Source organism: Amblyomma maculatum, chromosome 4 (genome assembly GCF_055883805.1).
Source record: "Amblyomma maculatum isolate TAMU_Amacu chromosome 4, ASM5588380v1, whole genome shotgun sequence".
In the NCBI taxonomy this organism is placed as follows: Eukaryota; Metazoa; Arthropoda; class Arachnida; order Ixodida; family Ixodidae; genus Amblyomma; species Amblyomma maculatum.
The window spans coordinates 28,509,979-28,532,444 of record NC_139347.1 but is presented as its reverse complement, the minus strand read 5'-3'; the positions used below and the strand labels follow the sequence as shown (position 1 = coordinate 28,532,444).

Below are 22,466 nucleotides of genomic sequence, written 5' to 3'. Positions count from 1 at the left end.
AAGATGCAGCTGTACAGACCTTTCCATCGAAACGAATTCCTCACTGGGCTGTTGCAAACCAGTTCCGCTGCCGCTTACACTGTGCTAGTGCCATGTATGCACAGTGAACAACATGGCAACACTTCCTCAAGCACAGCAGGTACATTTCAAAGCAAATATTATGAGGTGCTGCAAAAATGCGCAAGAGCACAAAGGCACTGTTAATGGACAAAATACAAGAATATAACGATAACAATAATATAATTAATTTTTGGTCACATTCTTCACTGAACACTGACTGTAAAGTAGCACTTATAATGAGGAAGTTGTACTTGAACTCCTTTTGAAGCACTCAGTATGTAAAATTGCTTTGCAAATCCCAAACACCGTCTTCAACCCACGTTTCAGTTAATTGACTGAAAGTGTGACCAGCCCTTTCCTGAGGTGTATTTTTAGTCATATTTGTATTAATATGGCTGCGGTTTGGCGCAAAAAGTACTGCAGCACGTGCTCACCTGTGTGGTTGGTTTCAGCAGAACATAGTGCGTGGAGAAAGTGCCCAGCATTGGTAGGCACCTCCTGTAGTCCCGCACTTCCACGACTATGCAACCGCTGTAGAACACAGGTGCCTACAAGAAAAGCAATGCACAACAAGGTGTGCGAATAATACAATCTAGCAACATGCCTGCCCTTGTCGCTACCAGAGAGCATACAAGTGTAGGAAATGAGGGGCTCATTATCACACACACATTATCACATAGGTTAAGTAAGCTGAGAGTCAACGAACCAGACTGCGGGCTTCCTTAATGTGTATACCTACCAGTGCTCTACAGGGTCACTTGTATCGGTACATCTTCTGTGTTGGCCTGAAGAGTACTCAGATGATGCGTTTGTGTGCTGCTAACCATGGCACTTAAGTGAATCTGTGGTCGCAGCCACAATTGTGCAGAGACTTAGTTAAGCACGAAACAAAGTACAGTACGGCTGAGAAACTGAAGCCCTGAAATCAGTGCCAAATCAAATAAATGCTTCTATGTGACTGAACATGAACTGACACACGGTGTCAATGAGGCATGCCAAAGTACACATTTGTCTCCAGGCTTGATAAATGGATGCAGCGTAGCTGTCAAGACAATGCAAGCATTAAGTTATCAAACTCAAATGCTTGTGTTGCCGCTATGCTGGCAATCTGCATTTAATGCATCACCTCTGCTAGAGTGGCCTCTGGGTCCTTTCCAAGCATATTTTTAATGGCTGCAGGAACTAACAGGTACAATTTGCAAAATAACTTGTGGTACATGTCATTCATTCTCTTCTAAAATTTGTGCCCATTCCACTACATGTTAACCAATTAATAATAATCTCCATGCTATTGAGAAGAATGCAATGCTACTGCAGCACCGGTTACAAAGTGTGCTAAGCTGCTCACGCTGGTCAAGCCCCAGTGGCAGAATGAGGAGTTAAATTGGCCTGTTGGAGCAGTGTTGTCAGTGCAGGTCGTTTGACACTGGCAAATCTACAGGGTGTGCCCGGAAAGTAATGCAATTTAAAATATTCAAGATATTGTTACAAACGTTTGAAATTCCTTGAAGTAGTCTCCTTAGGCATCTACACATTTTTGCCAGTGACTCTGCCATGCACTGTATGCATCCTGGAAAGTGTCAACAGGAACCTTGTTCCTAATCCTGTGGCCTTCAAGCTCAGAGAACTTGTAGCACTCTGTCCTGCCACTTTGTTCATTCCTGTGTTTGTCTCTCTGCGCTATAAACCAATTTCAAAGAAGACAATTTGCCTTTTTTTTCATTTTCGACTGGGGCTCATTCTTGCCTTCTTGGGGCGAGGGGACTCTGAGGTGTGCCGTTCGGAACTTTGTGTCAGTCATGTCAAATAGCCATGTTTCGTTGCCGGTAATGAGACTTTCCAAAAAGTAATGTTGAACTTCAAGATTCAAATAAGGTCCAAACGTTTGCTGACGATCACCACTTGGTTCTTGTGGTCATCAGTCGACAATTTGAGGACCAGCTTAGCGTGCCCACTTTCCGCATAATCAAGTTGTCACGATGTTGTGCACAGTGATATTTTGGGGAATATTCAGTCTCTGCTGTCATTCACACACTCACTTGATGGTCAGTGTCCCAAAAATTGCAAACACGAGGCATATTTTTGTCAATTTTCCTCGTTGATGGCCATCCAGAGAGGGATTCACCATCGACGTCTTCTCGGCCTACCTTGGCCTACCCTAAACACCATCATCCGTCTTGAAACATGACAATATGACAAAGCAGATTTCCTATAGGCTAGCTGAGTCATTTTGTAGGTGTTGGCAAGGCTCTTATTGATTATCAAAGGACATGAATATGTACTGTTCGCGTGCCGATGCCATCGCACGTCGTGAATGGGCCAATATCACTAAGTACATGCAAACAGCAATCCTGATGCTCCCAGAGCTTACAGCAGACTGCGCTAGGCAGTGATGAAAAATTGAAAGTCCCTCCCCAACTAATCGGATCGCGGTAGGACCAACAACAGCAACCGAAAAAAAAAAAGAAAGAAAGATATACATATAATAATAATTTCATTGCTTTCCGGACGAACCCTGTATTTTGTGCATTCTGCAAAGCTGCAACAAATTAGCATGCTGACAGTAAAAAGGGCCACCTACCTGAGACCTTTCCAAAAGGTCAACAAGGATGGGTGGAAGCTGCGGCAACAAGCAAAAAGAGATCACACATGTATGCATAGCAAGTTTCAGCAACTTGTGATTCTGAATCAAATTACACACCTGTATCAAATTTCAGAAAGGGTGAAAGCTGCATTAAGTTCTGAGGAAATTAAAAACGTTTTTTTTTTCTTTTGGGAGAAAAGGAGGGGGGAGGGGGGGGGGGGGGGGGCTAGTTGGTCTATAATGACACGAAAAAAAAAAAAAAAAAATCAGCGCGAATGAAGTAGCCCTTCACCTTACTGCTTTTCGCGTTCGGGCTACTTCATTCGCGCTAATATTTCTTTTTTTTTTTTCGTGTCATAATGGAGGTAAAATAAAAGTCAACAGTAAATGCTTACCTCTTCGTTGTCGACATACTGAAGTAATTCACTTTCCTGAAAGTATTGAAAAAGACACAAGAATAAGGTTCCGAAGGGCAGACACCACCTGTTGCGCTTGCTCTTCCAATTTTTAAGGCTACCGTTCGGGCATGTGCACGGTTATGTACCTCATAAGGTAGGCGAATAGTTTCTGTTTCAGTGCCGTTCCTTGTTTTCAGCATCAGCGAATAGCCTTCGTTGCCAGCGTAGAGGTTCAGGACGAGGCAGTTAAGTTTCTCCTTGGACACCAGTTTTCCCAACAGGTTTGATCCATTGTATAAACTCTGTGCGTTAACAAGGGATAAAAATGCAACCAGGTCACTGTGAATACCGTCAGGACGAAACAGACCTACCTTGTTCCTCAGATTAAAATTGCATTCAGACAAATATAGTTCAGTCAGCCGCTGTTGCAACGACGGGCTGAAATGAACAAAAATGATCGTGTAAGGCCAGCGATCAGTACGGAAAGCATATATTAAAGACTAGGCGTGATGCTTACTATTTTTCTTTGCGGTGTTCACGACTTAACTTGCCAGGCTGCTGCTTGGCCGTCTGAATCAGAAGCTGCGTAAAGGAATGTTTTATCGCAACTGCACATTTACTAGCTACAGTATTAAAAAAGAAAGCAAAACAGGCGATGAATAAAATTTCACTCACGTTGGCCTGCTGAAGGCAAGTGGAGATCGTGTTTATTGAAGACATAAGAGTCAAATGCCTGGTTGATATCCGAAATCTAGGAGCGAAGAAAAAAAAAAAAAGACCTCTTAGCAAAATATTCACAGCGCGATGTAATGATCACAGCCCCAAAAGCTTGCGACACCCTCGGCTAAACCACCAGAAGCACTCACCCGTCAGCTGATGTTTACACACACGTACTGGACGCGCTCATCTGAGCGCTTTACCTTGACCGTGTGACATGAGCACGAAGGCATTGTTTTTGATGAATGCATCCTGGCGCATTTCCCGCTAGTTTAAATGTACATCAAAATAACGACATATACATAACAGCAGTTGGTGCGACATTTTAAGCGATTCTTAAGAAAACTTGCTTGTACGCGGCCGAAGCTGACAACTACGGCACCATTTTGAACACCGTTGGCAGACCCCACCGTTTGGAACGGGTTAGAAGCATCAAATTTGTCGCACCTTGTCGTGCTAATTTTGAACAATGTTTACATCTAAATATTTTTAAACTGCTTAACGTAAATTTTTTTATGAATAATTTTATTATTAAAATTAACAAACATGTTTCTTACAAATTGCGTTCCCGACAAATTTGGTGGGTACACTCATGGTGAAGCTAATGGAGCAGAAACCACGAAAATTGCGGAAGCACAGAAGACCAATCTGCCAACGTTGGTAAACTCTTTTCCGGCCGATTGTCTGAGCCGCGGCAGCGGTAAGTGCGATGGTTTGCAATCTATAATAATCGTAATGCGAGATTTGGCTAGAGGTTTTCATTTATATTTACTATTATTTATAAAGGATCCTTCTTTCTGACACTGTGGTCAGTAAGTCATTATTTTTGTTACTATTTACTAAATGGTGATCCGCTCCATGCTATCGTCCGCTACGAGCATTTGAGACGTGTGTCGTGCTACGAGTTGCTGTGGTTTACAAATGAGCTATCGTTTCAGATGGCCAAGATTAAGGGCGAAGGAAAGCGCGAGAAGCGCGGCAAGTCAACACTCAATGAAGTTGTCACGAGAGAATACACCATCCATCTTCACAAGCGATTGCACGGTATTGGGTTCAAGAAGCGCGCACCCCGTGCCATCAAGGAAATCAGAAAATTCGCTGAGAAGCAGATGGGCACCTCCGACGTCCGTGTTGACACCAGGTTGAACAAGTTCATCTGGTCTAAGGGAATCAGGTGAGTGCGTCGGTCATGCTGCTGTGCTGTAGAGGCCCGTATTCAAGGGCTACGCGAGGTGTAGACAGCACAACTATGTTGTCGCAGTGGTCTCCACGAAGATGAGGGCTGTGCGAGGCACTTTATGGACTGGAAAGGGCAAAAAAAAGTATTCCCATGCATTTGTTTAAGCACACTTACATCAAGGCTTTTGAACCTAGCGTCGCTAGGTGCCGCTTGTTCGGAAAACGTCCAGAGCATGCTGCTTAAATGTTCTAGACAAATGTTTGCCTCGCATCAGAGCCGCCTGCTTGATATTTTCAGCGTGGGTCATTGTTATAGGTCTGTTGATAGTCTGTAAACTGAATGAAATGGGCTATCACTGTTTATATTTTTCTTGAAGTATACAGGGGACTGTCCAAGGATTCTAGGATCCTATTGTAAGAAAGGCCTTGTTACGGCGCAGACATTTTTTTATCGTAAAACTATAATAGCAGAGTGTCAATCCTAGCTGGGACGGGCAAGGAATGCAATGGACACACTTGTGCTGTATGTGTATGTAATGTCCATGTGTCACTTTGGGACATGACCCCTCCAAATTATGCTAATTCGTGTGCACCTGAGACACTTGAACTCACTCCTGCCATGAGGAGTTCAAGGATAGCAAAAGCTGGTGCAAAATGAACAGCCGGTGATAACTACCCAACTGTCTGGCAAAAACATGGACACTGGGATTTAACACCGGCTTACATATATATATCTGTACCTATATGGTTATATAGTATCTTTGAGCACTTTATGTTTGCTCCAAAGGTGCTGTGAATGTGAATATGATGTAGTGCCCAAGCAATTCGGTATTTAGAGCACTCTGGTACAACCCTACCCAAATGAAATGCACCCCACCTTGTGGCTGTGCATGTGTGTGGGCTCTGTAACTCATGTTGCTGTGAACTAGTGTAGTCTTCATTTGTTGCGCTATATATTGCTTGTAGTGCGCAGAACTTCTGTCACACGGGCAAGTCCCAACTCCCTGAACTTCTTTTCCATAAAGAACCACGCAGGGAGTTCAGCCCCAAAGGAGTTGTTGCCGTGTCACACGGCTAAGTACGAGCTCCTCAAAGACTCCGTCAGGGTCCCATTAGGCGCTGTTCGTTTTGTGTATGCATATTATATAATCAAGTTGGAAACATGTAGAGTAATTTTTAGCTGCTTTCTTTTCAACAGTTTGAATTGAATTTAAAATATAAATGTACCTTCATTCATATGAAAGGAATGCGCTGTTATACCTCTGTCACACGGACACGGCTGAACTCCTTTCAACTCCCTTCAACCAAGGTAGCCATTACCTCGAGGGAGATACGTGCCGTGTCACACGGCAGTCCATTATGGAAGGAAGTTAAATGGAGTTTTGAAGCAAAGGAGATCGACGATCTCCATTGATGGGCGAAGGGAGTACTCTCGTTTCCAATGTGCTTTGCTTCCGAGTCATTAAATAACATATTTCTTCAATAATGTAATTTTTACTCCTAAATATATCAGTTTTTATTGCATAAAATTGTATTCTAACTCGGTTAGTTGCGTTTAATTGTCGCGACTGCACCACGTATTGCACAACGCCGCGCATGGTGTCCAGCAGAGCGGAAAAAATGGCTATGTTTAGAGCATGGTCGTTGTTTTCAGCAAATGTGTGTTCTTTTATATTGATATAACTAAAGCTAATTGCATTTTGCGAGGAAAATAGTAGTATAAAAAATATTTCAGTTTGTTTTGGACATTGTTTTTTATATCTTTGTGCAAAATAAACAGCGCCTAATGGCCCCCTGTTGGCTGCTCTGAGAAGCTCGTTGCAAGCCGTGTGACACGGGGACAACTCCTTTAAGGCGAAACTCCCTGCGACTCCCTTGCGCTCCTTTAGACCAAGGAAGTTCAAGGTAGTTCCGAGTCGGCCGTGTGACAGGGATATTACTTTTACTAGCATAGTGGGTTTGTCCTTTCTGCTGGCCACAATGTGCTTGCAAAATTCTTGCGTGTATGCTTGGATATTAGCACATTTCCCTTTTTTCCATACTCTACGTTGTGCTACAATATTAAAGTTAGCTACAAACGCAAAATTAATGCATAAGTACTTCTTTTAATATCCCTGTCACACGGCCGACTCGGAACTACCTTGAACTTCCTTGGTCTAAAGGAGCGCAAGGGAGTCGCAGGGAGTTTCGCCTGAAAGGAGTTGTCCCCGTGTCACACGGCTTGCAACGAGCTTCTCAGAGCAGCCAACAGGGGGCCATTAGGCGCTGTTTATTTTGCACAAAGATATAAAAAATAATGTCCAAAACAAACTGAAATATTTTTTATATTACTATTTTCCTCGCAAAATGCAATTAGCTTTAGTCATATCAATATAAAAGAACACACATTTGCTGAAAACAACGACCATGCTCTAAACATAGCCATTTTTTTCCGCTCTGCTGGACACCATGCGCGGCGTTGTGCAATACGTGGTGCAGTGTCGCGACAATTAAACGCAACTAACCGAGTTAGAATACAATTTTATGCAATAAAAACTAATATATTTAGGAGTAAAAATTACATTATTGAAGAAATATGTTATTTAATGACTCGGAAGCAAAGCACATTGGAAACGAGAGTACTCCCTTCGCCCATCAATGGAGATCGTCGATCTCCTTTGCTTCAAAACTCCATTTAACTTCCTTCCATAATGGACTGCCGTGTGACACGGCACGTATCTCCCTCGAGGTAATGGCTACCTTGGTTGAAGGGAGTTGAAAGGAGTTCAGCCGTGTCCGTGTGACAGAGGTATAAAACTCGCATAAAGCTCACGGGGAACCAGAGTACTCCCTTTACCTGCTCGAGGGAGATGATTGGAACTCCTTACGCTAGGGACTTCCTTAAACTTCCTTTACTAAAGGACTGCCGTGTGACACGGTGCGTATCTCCATTGGTATAAAGACTACCTTGGTTGAAGGGAGTTAAAAGGAGTTCAGCCGTGCCCGTGTGACAGCAGTATAAGTAATGTTGCAGATCTTTATTTGTTGTGACCATCATCTGCCGGCATGCAACCTTATCACCTTCTCTAGAGTCTCTAGATGCTCCTAGTTCTTGGATGTGTGTCAAGCCTAATACCCTGTCACACGGTCATTTTAAAAGGAGATTGAGTCTATAGCCTTCGAGGTGTTCAATTGCGATTGAACTCTTAGGAGCTGTGCTGCTGCTACATGGCAAAACTTGAAGGCTGCTGATATAGTTCTGGTGTTTGGCGCCAAACTATTTGTGGTGCCACTTTTGTTGCTTTCGGTGCTGCTTATAGAACTAAAATCTTTCTAACTTACCTTTTTTTTTTTTTTTTTTTAGTAACTGCAGGTTTTTAGTTATTAAGGGACAAATTTGTTTTTTTTTTTTCTTTAAACGCCTTGATGGTCGTACGGCTGTGCTTTTTTAGCGGGGCAGGTTACAGTGGTAGAGTACGAAAATAATGCACCTTGAAAAAAGTGATGCTATTTTTTAATTATTACGCACACTGATATTTTGCCACGTAAATTAAAAATGCTTGTTTATGTTTTTGTATAGTAAACGCATTGTGAACGAGAGTGCGCGTGGCGCTCCTGGTCAACGCTAGCAGCCTAGCGCGACATTTGAAGGCCTTAGAGATCTTGATAGGGTTCCGAGTCGTTTCGTTGACTCTGTGCACTATCGACTCAATGGCCATTGAAAACATCAGTGTGGCAGCGTTCGTAGGCCTTCGAGTCGATGGGCAATCTGTTCGAGGGATTTTGAAATGTCCATGTGACAGCGGTATAAGACTGGTGACCTCATGAGTTAGAAACCCAGTGCAATAATAGGAGAACTGAGAAGGAAATGGAAATGGGGTAATGAAGAAAGTAACTAACTTAACCTTGTACAACCAATAATTAGGAATGGAAATCATATAACCACCAGAAGTGCTTCCTTGAAGTAATCCTGTGTTACCATTGTAGTGGTCACACCCACTTGACACACAACTTCATTTTTATGAAAGGAGATAAGCCGATATGTGAAGGATGTGGAGACGAGATCGCTATAAACCATATATTCTGTTTGAAATTCGAGAAAAAACAAACACAAAAAAAAAACACTTTGAACAGTCCTACAGCAAGCAAATCCCATTGCATCCCACCCTGCTCCTTGGAGAGGATGCATTTGCCGGTGTCTCCTGCGTCTTAAACATCCCAGAGTATGCAGTTCCTCTAAACAGTTCGTATTAATGTAATTTCCCGCCTTGGGCGGCATGCATACTGGTGGCCATTGTCTTGGCTTGTGTGTATATGTTGCATTGAGCACGTGCTACACTGTGGACCATCTGATGAGGGCAACATCTTCATATAGCAAATATGAGCCAGGAGTGGTTACCTGTCTATGCAGGAGCGTCCCATTCAGGGTCCGTGTGAGGCTGGCTCGCAGGCGCAATGAAGACGAGGACTCTCCCAACCAGCTGTACACCCTGGTCACATACGTGCCTGTAGAGTCCTTCAAAAGTGAGTTGTCTTTCGTGTCGTTTATAATATTTTTCAAGAAAATGGGTTGAGGGCTGTCAGCTTCAGCTCGTACACCTGTGCTGGAGTCTGAACGTTTTAGTATGCATTAAACTACTAAGTGATTGTAATAGCAGTTTTCTCTGTTGATTTATGGTCATATGCCTTACTACAGGCATTCGAATGGTATTTCAGTCATCAAATAAAGGTTATAGCTGGAGTTCTATTTTACGTTACAGGACAAAACAGTAAACTCTAATATAACCAGTGGTTTAAATTAACAGGTGCACACAGTATCATTGATGGGGAAGCTTTGTTAAGCAATTCTTGGCAAAGGTATTTTCAGCCTGTTACATATTTCTAGACCTTGTCCTGGAATAGCTCACTGCTATGTAATCATTGTTGCACTTAATTGCACATCTGCTTAGATAGCAGTGGGGAGGGTGTTACAATTTAGGGTACACATAGGTGTGTTTTAGTGTACGGGTAGTACAGTTGAATCCCGCTATAACGAAATTCACGGTACACGAAAAAAAATTCGTTCTCGCGGAACTTCGTTATCGCAAAAATTTGACGTGAAACGCAGAAAGAATTGCCCAAGCAGCAGCAAAGGCGTTTAATGCCAAAAATCTGTAAGCTTGGTTTGCTTACGCTTCACGGCGAGCAACGCCGTCACGCGATTTTCGCACTCGGTCAGCAAACCCATTGCAACATCGTCGTCTCGGACAGCAACGAAATTCCTGATGACATCAAAAGCGTCCATCACCTGTACGGCGGTTGCCGCAGCCGGCGCTTCCTGTACGTCGTCGTCTTCTTCATCGGAAGAGTCCTTATCATTCCGGGCAGCTTTTATGATCTGCTCATCACTCACATCTTCGTGAACAACAACACAAGCGTCAGCGCCGATGTATTCGTCGAGCTCGAGATTAGGCGGCACGGTTCCTATTTCTCCCAGCGTTTTCCAGGCGGCCGCGATCCCCGGAGCCGGTGACGCCTCTTCGTCGTCTGTAACGCCTGGTGTTAGGCCAGCAGAGTGTACGGGTCGACCTTCGGCAAATCCGGCGTGCCTGAAACAGTTCACAATTACTGAGCGCCCCAGTGTGCTCCAGGCAGCAGACATAATCTGCAGTGCCACGTACAAGTCCACCTTCGTGTCTCGGCCGGTTTCAGTGTTAAAAAGCAGCCGCTGAATTAACCTCCCGCGGTAAGCGCGCTTCAGGCTAAGAATCACGCCCTGATCGAGAGGCTGTAAGACAGACGTGCAATTGGGAGGGAAAAACCTCAGCTCCGTGTTAGTGAGCTTGACTTCGTCGGAGTGATGCGCTGAACAATTGTCCAAAAGCAAGCAAACTTTACGGCCCTGCCGCTTCATGTCGCGGTCGAATGCCATCATCCACTCGGTGAAAATAGCGCGGGTCATCCATGACTTGTTGTTCGCCTTGTACTGCACAGGTAGGCTACGAGTTCCCTTAAAACAGCGCGGCTTGGCACTTTTGCCTATGACTAACGGCGGACGCTTGTCCGAGCCATCCATGTTTGTGCAAAGCAGCACTGTGATGCGTTTTTTGCTGTGTTTGCCGCCGTGACAGCGCTGCCCCTTGAAGTCGAGCGTCCTAGCCGGCAACATCTCGTAGAATAGCCCGGTCTCGTCGGCGTTGTAAATGTCTGCAGGCGCGAAGTTGCTTAAAATTCCGGCCATGTTACTCACCTTCCAAGCAGCTGCTCCGTCCACGTCTGCTGACATTGACTCGCCGCACAACACTTTTCCAACGATGTTATGGCGGGCCTTGAAACGGTTTAGCCAGCCAATGCTGGCTTTAAAATCATCAATGCCAAGTAGGCATGCATAGTTCAAGGCTTTCTGCTGGACGATGCTTCCGGACAGGGGGACGTTGCTGGCTCGTGCTTCCACAAACCACGCATGCACTGCTTTGTCCTCCTCTTCATGGAGGGGCCGCTTCACCTTTTTGTGCTTCGAGGATGTGCCTGAAGCAAGTGCCATTCTCACGCTGTCCTTATTGCCTAGAATCGTTGACAGCGAACTTGCAGGAATTCCGAAGTCTTCAGCAATTGCCGCTTTCTTCCTTCCGCTTTCTGCTTGGGCGATTATTTGAGCTTTTTGCTCAAGGGAAAGAGTTTTGCGTTTTTTCACTTGCGTTGCCATCGTGTCCTGCGGATGAAAACTCGTCGTTGTCGAAGAGAAAGGCAGCGAGTGAACAACGCGACCACGACACAAAGCCAAAATGGCGGAACTGCAATCACGTGATTTCATGCTTAATGTGGCTTTGGATTTGACTTGGACTTCTCGCCAATAAAACTAGTTTCGGTTTCGATTTTGAACGCGAAAATTTCGTTGAAGCGGAAACGCTCTGCAAAAATGGTTCGTTGTGCAGAGAAATTTAGGCCATTAATTCTTATAGGATACTCGCGGGGAATAAAAAATTATTCGTTGTCGCGGAAATTTCGTTGTGGCGGTATTCGTTGTGGCGGGATTCAACTGTAGATAAAAAATATTTTGTGCTTCATGTTACTTGGAGCATAGAATTCGCAATTTTCTTTTGAAGCCATTTTTAAGTCCTAATTCTAAGACTCTTAGATGCTTTTCTTTTTTGAGATTCAAGCTAATTGAAGAAAGTGGTCTTTCTTGCCACTTTCTTGTAACAGAAAAGAAATGACAGACTAATGATTTCAGAGGTCAACTCAGTTCTGCAACCAGAATGTTGCTAAACATTTACTACACAGTAATCTATTACTATTACATTATTCTTCCACTTTGCTGCTACAAAATCAATTTTTTGCCTACTTCTGCACCCCGCCTGCGCCAAAAGTCTCCGATTAACTCTGCCGACAGCGGAACCGAACTGCTGCGAAATCAAAACTGACATCGCTGGCAACAGTGTGCAAGGCAGAAGAATATTTTTGTAGATCCTGGGCGGACAAACACGTGACACAAAATTGACGTTCGTCTACGTCACTTCTGCGTCTCCTGCTGGTGTTTTTTTCGGCCTACTAGGAGCGAGTGAGGGGGGGGGCTACAAGATATCTCTCAAGTCCAATGCGCAGGACGGGTGAAAGGAGGAGCAGGCAGGCTGGCTGTCGAAGGGTCAAAGCACGTTCAAATGCATGACTGCTTCGAGCTGCCCTGGGTGATTGCTTAATTTGTGTGCATGTGTGTGTGTGTGCGAAGGATGTGCGAGCAAGGCTGGCCAACGCATGCGGCGCGGTTTTTAAACAAGTGACTATTTAACTGCCCACGGCAAACCAGAGCTGGAGCAGTATGCACGCTTGCTTCCTCCCTTTTCTTTTTTTTTTCGTACCAGTGAGATATGGGGTGCGATGGGCTGAGTAGCAGCGGATGGAGCGCTAAGGATTTGACTGCTTCTGTTTGTGTGCACTGGAACCCCTTATGTCGAATATCTTGTATAATTTCACAGCTTAGCTCATGCGCAGGTACTCAATATATTTGCAGCCCCGCATACGGTCAGCAAGTACCCTTGGACGTTTTCACTAAGCATACGCAGAATCCCTGCGGTGCACTGCGGAGAAGCAGACTCATGACTCCGAGTCCCTGTGTCGCTTTGATTAACCAGCCAACTTGCCAATCCACTGGAAGAGAAAGAACTAAAGCAAAGATTGCGAATAACTCACGGAATCGACGCTCTCTACATCTCCGCGCATTGCGCCGTTTTACTGAGCAGCGTCAGCAGCGGGGGAAAAAAAAAAATCACCCAGGACCTGCAAAAATATTCTTCCTAATTTTTCTTCAATCTGCACGGGTCTTGAAGGAAAAAGGCACCTTGACGTTACCTTGATGTACAGGATAAGGACACCCAGAAAAGAGGTCAGAATCAGGAAAAGGTATTGGAAGAGATCAGGCGGGTCATGAATATGAGAACCAATGCTGCTTCTCTCAAGACGTCAAGTCTGAAAATTTTGCTGAAGTTGAAGGAAAGGCTTGCAGCGGCACTGTCCAAGCAGGAGCCATTAAGGCAAGAGAAGAAATAGTGCCTTAAAGTTGCAGTTTTAAGAGGTGGCAGTTCTAAATTTCTGCAGAGAGTTAAGACAGCTAGGTATACCTTCTTTCCATGTTTAGTGTTTATTGTGTAGTTCATATCTCATTATGCCTTCCTCTGAATAAAACGGCTTTGTTTTTAGCAAAACCTCCTGTTGCTTAATTTGGGGGCTTTTAATTGAAGCTTGTTTTTGAATGGCTGTGGCCATTATAAACATCTAAAGATGAAAACTTGCTAAAAAAGCTCGAATATTTGCTACAAAGCATAAAATTTGCTACGAACTGCGATTTCTTCAATGTGTAAAGTATGTTTGGAGGTGATGGTGTGCTTCATTTACTTCTGTCTGCAACCTGCACATGCTGTAGAATGGACCGCTTGGCTTCCTCTGTTGCAATTCATACAATTTCAGTTTTCAGAACATTTTTTGTTACATTTCTCTGTAAAAACAGCACCAATCCCGAAACTTCAATTGCATGTGTTAAGGGAAGGATGGATTTGTAACATGAACACACTTACTGTTATGCCATTGTAAAGGTGTGGAAACCGGTAACCGGGTTTAGTTAGATGCGGGTCACTCTGGCAGAGTAATTAAGTGTAACGTGTTTTATTACAATTTAGTTCTGCGCATTGTGAATTGGTTACAGCAAGGTTTTGCTGCTGTTGTTTTGTGGCACATAGGCAACTCGGACGATCATGCACCAAAAGCAAGGTGTGAACTTAAGCATTAAGCAATTTCGGATTCTATCGCTTGTCTAAAAGTTTTGCTTCTTTAAGGAATGAAAGAACACAAGAAATGTCAATGAGTGACTATTACAACATTCTCTGTGTCGAAAGACACTGTTGAGCAACAAAAATCCTTTTTTTGTGCTTTGCAGGGCTTCAGACCGTCAATGTGGAGTCCAGCGACAACTAAGCGCCTTGGGGGAAATAAAATATGTACAAAATGCACTGCTTTGTTGGAATTTTAAGTTATCTTAAAGAAGTTTAGAACACTACCTTTTATTACTGTTTGATTGCGTTTTAAGCTGAATGCTTGGTACTCAACGAGGAAGTTTGTCCTCATTGGGTGTTTGCAATGCCTCCCATATAATTAACAGGGTCATTATATTTTGTAGTGTGGCGTCCAACCTAGAAATCTTGTTGCCTCTGAGCTTGGCATCTGCTGTTGCTTGAACCCAGAACCAGTACCAATGCAGAACCCTGAGCACTGGATGCTTCGAAGGGTATTCAAATGCCCTCGGGCCTTGAGGGTAAAATAAATCAAATGAAATTGCTTCTGTGGAGGGCTGGTGGATATCCACACAAGCTCACCTGGAAGCACTAATGCTGACAAGCTGTTGTTGCCACAGTACTTGCAATTCTGCAGCTCCAGCGGTTTTTGAGGTTCACAAGAATCTGAATTTTTCCCCATCCCCAGTTTGAAAACCTTTCATTGCCACTTTGGTGGAAGAAGAAGCTTGCAATTTTGTGCCCATTCTTGATGCTGTCATCGCACAATAGGGAGTTTTAGAATAGGGGGACCCAAGGCTTGGGGCCCCCAAGGAAATAGCGTGCGGCGGCACAACATGCTAGCCGAGCTGCTAGTTTTAGAATAGAGGTTTTCCCGACGCAGCGGAGCCGGGCTTGTGCGTTCGTCGATTGCAGCGCCACAATGGTAAACCACGGATAAGCATTTAAATATATAAAAGCCAATGCTATTTTATTCATCGAAGAGTACTATTATTGCACAAAAATATGACTACCAGTTATATAAAGTTTTCATCAGACGACGAAATAAATTCAGACTGTGCCGGAAAACCTCATTTGAACCTTCCGCGCTTTCCGCCGTCTGGTCCCCATGGCAACCAAACGAGGCGACCTCGCTAAGCCTAGCAGCTCGGTAAATCCGGAAGCAATCTGAAAATTAGTGCATTTTATCGCTAAAATTTGATGGTGCGGGCATCATGAGACAGCATAAGCTTTGTTGACCTTTAATTTGCCATTAACGCGCGACGACGAATATTTGCAGAGGCGAGCGGACGGCGCCATGTTGTAACCCAAGCGCCCTAACGGCAGCTTGGGGCGAACGTTTTCGAAAAAATAGGGGCTGCCCCTAGTGTTAACCCAAGACCCCAAGCGCGCCTTACGTTCTTCGCATGCGCATTTCGACGCCTCGAGGAGCCCATATATGGGCGGCACCGATGGCTTCACTGTCATCGGCAAGTCCGGATGCGAAAGCAAACCGAAAACTCATGGTCACGTGCACATGAAGTACTATACCAGCTGCACTTGTATATCGATTGCCAAGAAGCATAACCATCAACCAATTTTTCTGACCCTCAAAATGTGAAAAGATATTGTTCCTCATTAAAATGGGCACAATATTTCACAAGTTTATACTCTTGCACAAGTACCGTGTGCATAATGGGCATTCTTTAAAGCTGAAAGGATGGTATGTGTGCAAATAGAGCTACTTTTGAGTATTATTTAAGGTTAGCTATGCAATACTGCTTCATCTGGCATGATAACCAGTCAGTGGGTAACCAACTTATGCAAGGGACCAAACGCAGGATATTGAGCTTAGTGTAATAAGTGCTGGATTCCAGCACTGGCTTCATTAGAAATATTTTTTGATACATACATATGCAGGGTTTTATGTAGCCCAGTGCTGGAAACGATCATTGGCGATTGCATGTTACCGAAAGTAATATACAAATTCACATCACATAGCATCCATCTATATGGAGTGCTATGGCAGTAATGCATGCTTTTACTGCAGGCAGTACTTTTTAGTGATTTTCAATACCAAATGAAAATTAGACGTCCTTGTTCCTTGGATATGGTTGTGCTCAGCCTATGCATTATGAGGCGAGATCTGTCCACTATAATCTTGGGTCTCTTTTCAGTCAGTGTTTGACTGCTTCAATGAAAATATGTAACTTGTTTCACTACTGCTTACCCAAATAACTGAATTCTTCAGGTCTTTAATGGACTCTAATGAAAAAAACTGCCACCAAAAATTGTCAATTTGCTCAGCAAGTCTGACTTTTATCATTGAATGGTTAGGAAATTGTACAATTGATGCATTTACAGTAGCTGTGAACGATGGCAGGTGACCACTCAAATGCTTTGCTTTCACATAATTACATTTTTTGTCACAATTGCCTACAGTTAAAACGGACAGTTTCAGAGCTGACAAAAACAGAAGCTTACGACAGCGTACATGTAAATAAACTTTATTTTTGTCTCAAAATACCTCTAGTATTTTTTCGTGCAGGGCTCACATCCACATACATAATTACGCGAGTGTTAAACCTTTACCCTCTCTTCACACCACAGAGCACATACACAGACATCTTGAAATGAGCTCAACACTACCAGGACTTTTGCCAGCAAACCTTAACCAATCCTGCACATATGTACAAATCCAACTTCACAGTGCCATTCGTGACTTGCTGAAATGCCCAGAGACAAGTTTGTTAGAGGCAGCAACTTGTTCTACTAAATTCAGGTCAGCAGCCGTAGTGAGCGCAAGGAAAATTTTTGACGCTGCATAAGCAGCCATTTTGTCAGGAGTGACTACCTGTCATGCCGATTGATTTAAGTCAATGAGTAAAAACCTCATTTACATATTTCCACTGCCTTAGTTAGTGGCACAGTCAAAATACCGCACGCACACAAAAAACCTCTATCTCTTCTACTCGTTTAAAATACGCTTTACATAAACAGCATGTAGTTCTCGCGTTTTATCATGCTTTAGTGTCATGAACATACAGGACTCATGGATGGCAAAGTACTCTACGGCGGTTACCAGAACTACATGTAATCATTTCTTCCGTGCAATAGTAACAGACTTCACCTCACCATGACATCAGGCTGGCGTCTGCACATTTCACCAAACCAATTAGATTGTACAGATGTCGATTAAAAGCAATCAGGGCGCGAGAGGCTGGAAGCGCTAGACAGTGCCTGCAGACAATCTTTGAGATGGCTCTGCACACTATAGGATGCCTGTTCCAGAGGCCCACATCCATTATCAACATATTTGAGACTTTGAGGAAAAGAAAGAAAAAGGCTGCATACAAGGTCTGCATCTGTCTTGATACAATAAATCAAGCGGCGCTGAAGAGTTCAGCTGCAAACGCTTAAAAAAAGAGAGCAACACTACACTGAGTGAAAAAAGGAGACAAGTAAAAATGAGTGCTAGTTACTGTAATCAATCACTGGGACAATGAACTGTGAGACCCTGGCTTTGTACTAAAAATGACTTGTTAAATTAGTCTTTCCAGTAACTGCGTTTCCAGCGTTTAACACCTAATTTTTGAGTGCCGATCGCCGAATCATTTTTTGTGAATTTCTTTTCTCGCCTGTTTCGGTTCAACAGCCGAGTGATAGCTGTGACGTCAAAGTAAAGTCTAGGCCACACGAGGAACGGGGAAAAAAAGCAAACAGCAATATAATTGTTCCTGTGTCATTTTAATTCACTACGATGCGAAAGCAAGCCCGACTCAAGAACGAATTAAAACAAGTGAAGAGTCAGTTTTTCATGCTGCGGGTGACTTAGATTTGATTGCGACTTCGCAGCCATATCAGACTACTGAAACCTAAACCGAAACTGGTGAGAAAAGAAAATTCAATTAAAAATTTAGTGGTTGTAGGCGAAAACCACGTGGTGATTCATATAAAGGAATGCTTCACTCCCACCTTCTTCCCTTCTCTTATGGCGCGGTTCAGGTGTCTACAGAACAAGTACGACAGATACTGTGCCTTTCCTTTCCTGTGAACCAATTATTATTATACTATGCATCATTAACAAAAAAAAATGTCACTAAGATATGCTGTCTGTACTATATTATTATTATTAATTCCTTGTCTAAATCATGGGAAAAATGGGACACTAACATTTCCAGGAGGCAAGAGAATCAAGCTAGTGAACAGGATCACGTAGGAAGCCAGGGCCTTACCTATTTACCGCTATTATCTTGGAACTTTTTAACGCAATGAAACGGCTCCGTTCACAAAAAATCCGGCATTGCCGTGTTTTAGTGAAAAATAAAGAGCATGGCGCTGGTACCTGGCAGGGCCGCGCACTAACTGGGCGTGGGGCAGCCCGATATTATGTTTGGCAGAAGCTGCAAACTCCGGCCTCACCCTGGGTGGTTATCAGAATCAGCCTGCTAGGAACCTTGCATTGAGGTTACCTCTAGACCACGCAGGCAAGTTCATATGGCTTCTTAAATATGGGCTCATAGCCTAAGCTATCCCGTCATACTCTTAAGGGCAGAGTTTAAGTGTCCCCATAATTTTTCTTTTATGATCTATGCCTGACATGTGAACATTACACACCATGAAAATACCAGTTACACCAAAAATGGGTAGCAGCACACAGATTTCCACTTTTGGCAAGAAACACCTCAGCCTACAACTGTAGTACTAGTTTGCAGTATTCAGACATTTGAATCGACTGAACTAGGTTTGAGAGAGAAAAGAACAGACATTTTCTCACACGAGTGACGCTTCTTCATCGACACACCGCTATGCCGGCACGGCGCCTAACCTCCTACGCATCAAAGATGCTGCAGACAATGCTTTGGGACTACCCAATGCTGCAGTACACAATGAATATAGTAATTGCAACACATGATCATGACACTGCCTGCAGAACTTTGTCAAAAAGACATGTAAAGTCTGCTTTTGAAGATGACACTAAGGCCACCTAACCCAAATATTCCAAATTAACAACTGTGCTGAATACGTAGACTCCCCTTGAAAATCCTGTGCAGCGGGAAAGTCGTACTGTATGTCAAACTACAATTTCACTAATCGTCTGGTGTGTTGAACTGTGCACCATATGGGGTGCTTTTCTTAACAACACTCTTTGATGGCTTTCCACGTGCATCCTCGGTCACCTGATGTTACAGGATTGATGCAGGCTGTGCTTGAGGGTGGTCTTTCATTTTTTTTTGTGCTCCACGCTACATTGCTGTCCCATGGTGAAGCCCACCTCACTAAAGCCCGAAGCAGTGGCCTTTGTATGGCATGCTTTGCTGCTGAGGGCACCGAGGAAACCATACGTGTCCTAATTTTCGCAGTTAACATTGGGCAGTTCCAAAGCACTGTCTGCAGTAGCTTTGATGCGTAGGAGGTGAGGTGTCGTTCCGGCATAGTAGTGCGCCAATGGAGACTCATCACCAGAATCTAGCAATCTATAGAACAAATTTACCTCTATCTCGGCTTCAAATTAGTTTCTCTCTATGCAGGTGTGCCATGAAAGCAAAAACAAACAAAAATTATTTGCATTTCACATATTAACAGACCTGACACAGCCTTTCTTTATAACAGTAATGGAATAAATCCACCTCACAACAAGCATCCATTAGCATGCTTTTGGCCATACTTAGTCGCTAATGTCCACAGGCACAAATAAACAAAAAGGTGACGCACACGTACACACAAAAGATAGCCACTAAAATACACAGGCACAAAGGTGACACACACAAACACACAAAAGATTAGAGATGCAAAAATAACTGCTGACTCAAGTGATTGCGGCAGTTGGCATTGTTTCGAGCCTTTCTTGGAGAAATAAATAGCTTTATTGCAACAACAAAAAAGTCAAAATTAAAATGTCTTCTTGCACATAAAAGAGCAGCATGTTTCCCCAGGAGTCTCCTAGGGATCACCACAGCGATCCCCATCAACAAAAGTCGATCCACAGGAAGCTTCTCTGATTTTAAGGCCATGCCCCGACCAAACACAAAATGTTACTATACATGCTAATTACACAGAGCCGACGATTCTGCTTGTGAGCCACTTCAAAATAAGGTGCTTGCATAATCTTAATGTTTGGAGTTGTTAGTTACTTTTCCCTTAAAAAAACAACAACAACAAAACAATGAAACCAAAGCTTCCAGGTTCATTCTTGCAAAAGCATCGCACTAGAAGAAAAGTAGTGCGTGGTGTGCAGCTCATAAGTCGCAACACACTAATGAAATGTAAATTATGTGCGCACTCATTTGACGAAACTCTGCGGCATTAAACTCTGTGCCCCAAGTGCAAGATATGATGAGGACAAGTCGCAAGCTGAACATAAATTCCGGCAAAAGCAAGCTTTCGAGTAAAGAATTCAAAAGCTGAATTTCGCTAAAGGCTTATCCGAGCACGGAAATAAGCCTGTCCTTTGCGAGCACTTTGTGCCTCGCCCTCTAGTTTCTTTATTTCGCTTCATTGCATCATGGACCAAAATGGAAAGAACTCGTCATACATGTGCAACTAAAGCAATTTCCAGCAAACACCGCTGGATTCCATTTCCATTCTCTGTTTCATACACTTTGGCTATGTAAAAACTCAAAAGCGGAAAAGAATAAATTGTGTAGTATTTATACATAAGCACATTTAACAGCCTGAATCATGTTGTGGTTAAATAAGCATCATTTCTAAATTATCACAACTTCACAATTGAGATTTTACATCACCCGCATGCCCGGTATGGCTCATGCTCAACAAAGGCATTGGGTACACCAAATGAACTGCATTACGCACGTAACCACATCTTGACCAATCGAGGTTAACAGCAAGGTCACAGAGAACTGCCCGACAGAAATAACACAATCTGAAGCATTGCGCAAATTGGAGACCATATGACACAATGGCAGCTCTGTGAACCCACAGCAATCTAGTTTGACGCCTCACAAAGAAATGGACTGTGCTGTAAGCAAAGAAACAAGCTCATTACTGCTCCAAGTAGCAGCGAGATGACAATGTTCGTGCGTAGATTATTGTCGATGATGTAATAGTTGCCACATGGGCGCTCATTAAAATGAGGCTACTCTGTACATGCATGATGACAGGCTTTAATGAAACACTACTACAGTGTATCTATCTCACCCAACCTTTTTTTTTATGTTACAGCATATTGAAATTAAATTATTGACATTACAAAAAAAAAAACCGAACCGGTTTTATCCATAATATCACATTCACACGTAAAAAATTGTACACGCTCAAGCTTCAAAATGCCTATCCAAGCTGTTTTTACTCGCCGTCAACTTGCTGACTATACCAAGTTTCAATTCCTGAACAACCTGCCAAAGGTAGCATATATATTTGTTTTTTTTTAGCCGCTACGCATGCCTTTGCACTAACCTCAGGACATTCTTGCACTCAGACGTATCGGTGCACGCTATAAAAGTTTATCCTCAAAAAGCTATAATGCGTTGAACAATAACGTCACTGGCCTGACCCTTGAAATCAATGTACACACAATCAACCAGTTACGACTACCATGCAGAATCATCTCCAGCCTTTCTGCCCAAAAACAAAAACATACAACGCTGAGGGCTTCTATAGATTGAGAAAGGGTAGGGTGGAGGGGAGGCGAAAGAAATGAAGCTTTCGCTTTCAGACGAATAATCCGAAATGCTCTGCGAGCACAGCGAGAAACAATACGACCACAGGTGACAAACTGCACAATTGCTGAAGAACAAAAAAAGGAGGGTACCGCAGTGGCATTCTCAAGCAGGGACGTTCTGTGAGGACGTAAAAGCGTGCAGACTCCCCAAATGGCTCAGACCATTTTGGATGTGGTTGATGTGTATTTGAACTTTGTTCTGAAACAGCCTACAATGCAAGGAAAAGAAAAAATTATGCAAGGCACACAAAGGAGGCCTACTTTACCATCAACGATACTTGTCAGACCAGCAGGTAATATGCACTGAGTGAGTGCCACTTTTAATTAAAATATTATTACAGAACAAACAGATTTAATCAGTTAGGAGGTCTATACTAATGCACAGTAAACACCCAGGGCATGTGCTTTAAAAAAAAAAAAAGGGGAGGGAGGGGGGGGGGGGGGGGGGGGGAAGCGTGAAAGGCATTTATTGAACAACGTTAAGAATGGGGATGAATTGAAAACAATCATTTTTATCACTATAAAGTTAGTGTGGCCGTTTGGTACATTTAGCGATCAACTGTGTATGTTATAGCATATGAGCAGGCCGAGCCCAGGATCACGCATCATGAAAGGCTAGAGAGCCG

General features: G+C 43.4%; 3 protein-coding genes across 10 annotated transcripts in view; 1 reads left to right on the top strand and 2 right to left on the bottom strand.

The window, feature by feature from the left end:
• LOC146190549 (transcription factor SPT20 homolog) overlaps positions 1–4,170 on the bottom strand; it is a 38,071-nt gene extending 33,901 nt beyond the window's left edge. For 2 of the 3 annotated variants that reach the window (XM_084600948.1, XM_084600950.1), the window contains exons 1-8: positions 3,909–4,170; positions 3,718–3,793; positions 3,560–3,624; positions 3,414–3,480; positions 3,189–3,344; positions 3,040–3,075; positions 2,642–2,680; positions 495–608 (exon numbers count right to left, since the gene is read on the bottom strand). In XM_084600948.1, the coding sequence (XP_084457074.1) occupies positions 495–608; positions 2,642–2,680; positions 3,040–3,075; positions 3,189–3,344; positions 3,414–3,480; positions 3,560–3,624; positions 3,718–3,762 (522 nt within the window). In that variant the 5' untranslated portion in view covers positions 3,763–3,793; positions 3,909–4,170. The remainder of the gene's footprint in view (positions 1–494; positions 609–2,641; positions 2,681–3,039; positions 3,076–3,188; positions 3,345–3,413; positions 3,481–3,559; positions 3,625–3,717; positions 3,794–3,908) is intronic. The other variant, XM_084600949.1, reaches the window with a different exon arrangement.
• Positions 4,171–4,307: 137 nt separating this feature from the next.
• On the top strand, positions 4,308–14,399 carry RpL31 (ribosomal protein L31). 3 transcript variants are annotated; one of them, XM_084600953.1, is made up of 4 exons: positions 4,308–4,459; positions 4,698–4,933; positions 9,329–9,441; positions 14,327–14,399. In XM_084600953.1, exons 2-4 carry the CDS (start codon positions 4,698–4,700, stop codon positions 14,362–14,364), a joined length of 387 nt encoding a protein of 128 aa, XP_084457079.1. In that variant the 5' UTR covers positions 4,308–4,459; the 3' UTR covers positions 14,365–14,399. The 3 variants fall into 3 exon arrangements, with proteins under 3 accessions (XP_084457079.1, XP_084457080.1, XP_084457081.1); XM_084600954.1 differs by having other exon boundaries at positions 4,459–4,571; XM_084600955.1 differs by lacking the exon at positions 4,308–4,459 and adding an exon at positions 4,547–4,567.
• A 2,259-nt stretch (positions 14,400–16,658) lies between these two features.
• The window catches only part of LOC146190547 (protein lin-9 homolog), a 57,293-nt gene continuing 51,485 nt past the window's right edge, over positions 16,659–22,466 (bottom strand). For all 4 annotated transcript variants that reach the window (XM_084600944.1, XM_084600945.1, XM_084600947.1 and 1 more), the window contains exon 16: positions 16,659–22,049. In XM_084600944.1, coding sequence (XP_084457070.1) covers positions 21,944–22,049 — 106 coding nt within the window. In that variant the 3' untranslated portion in view covers positions 16,659–21,943. The remainder of the gene's footprint in view (positions 22,050–22,466) is intronic.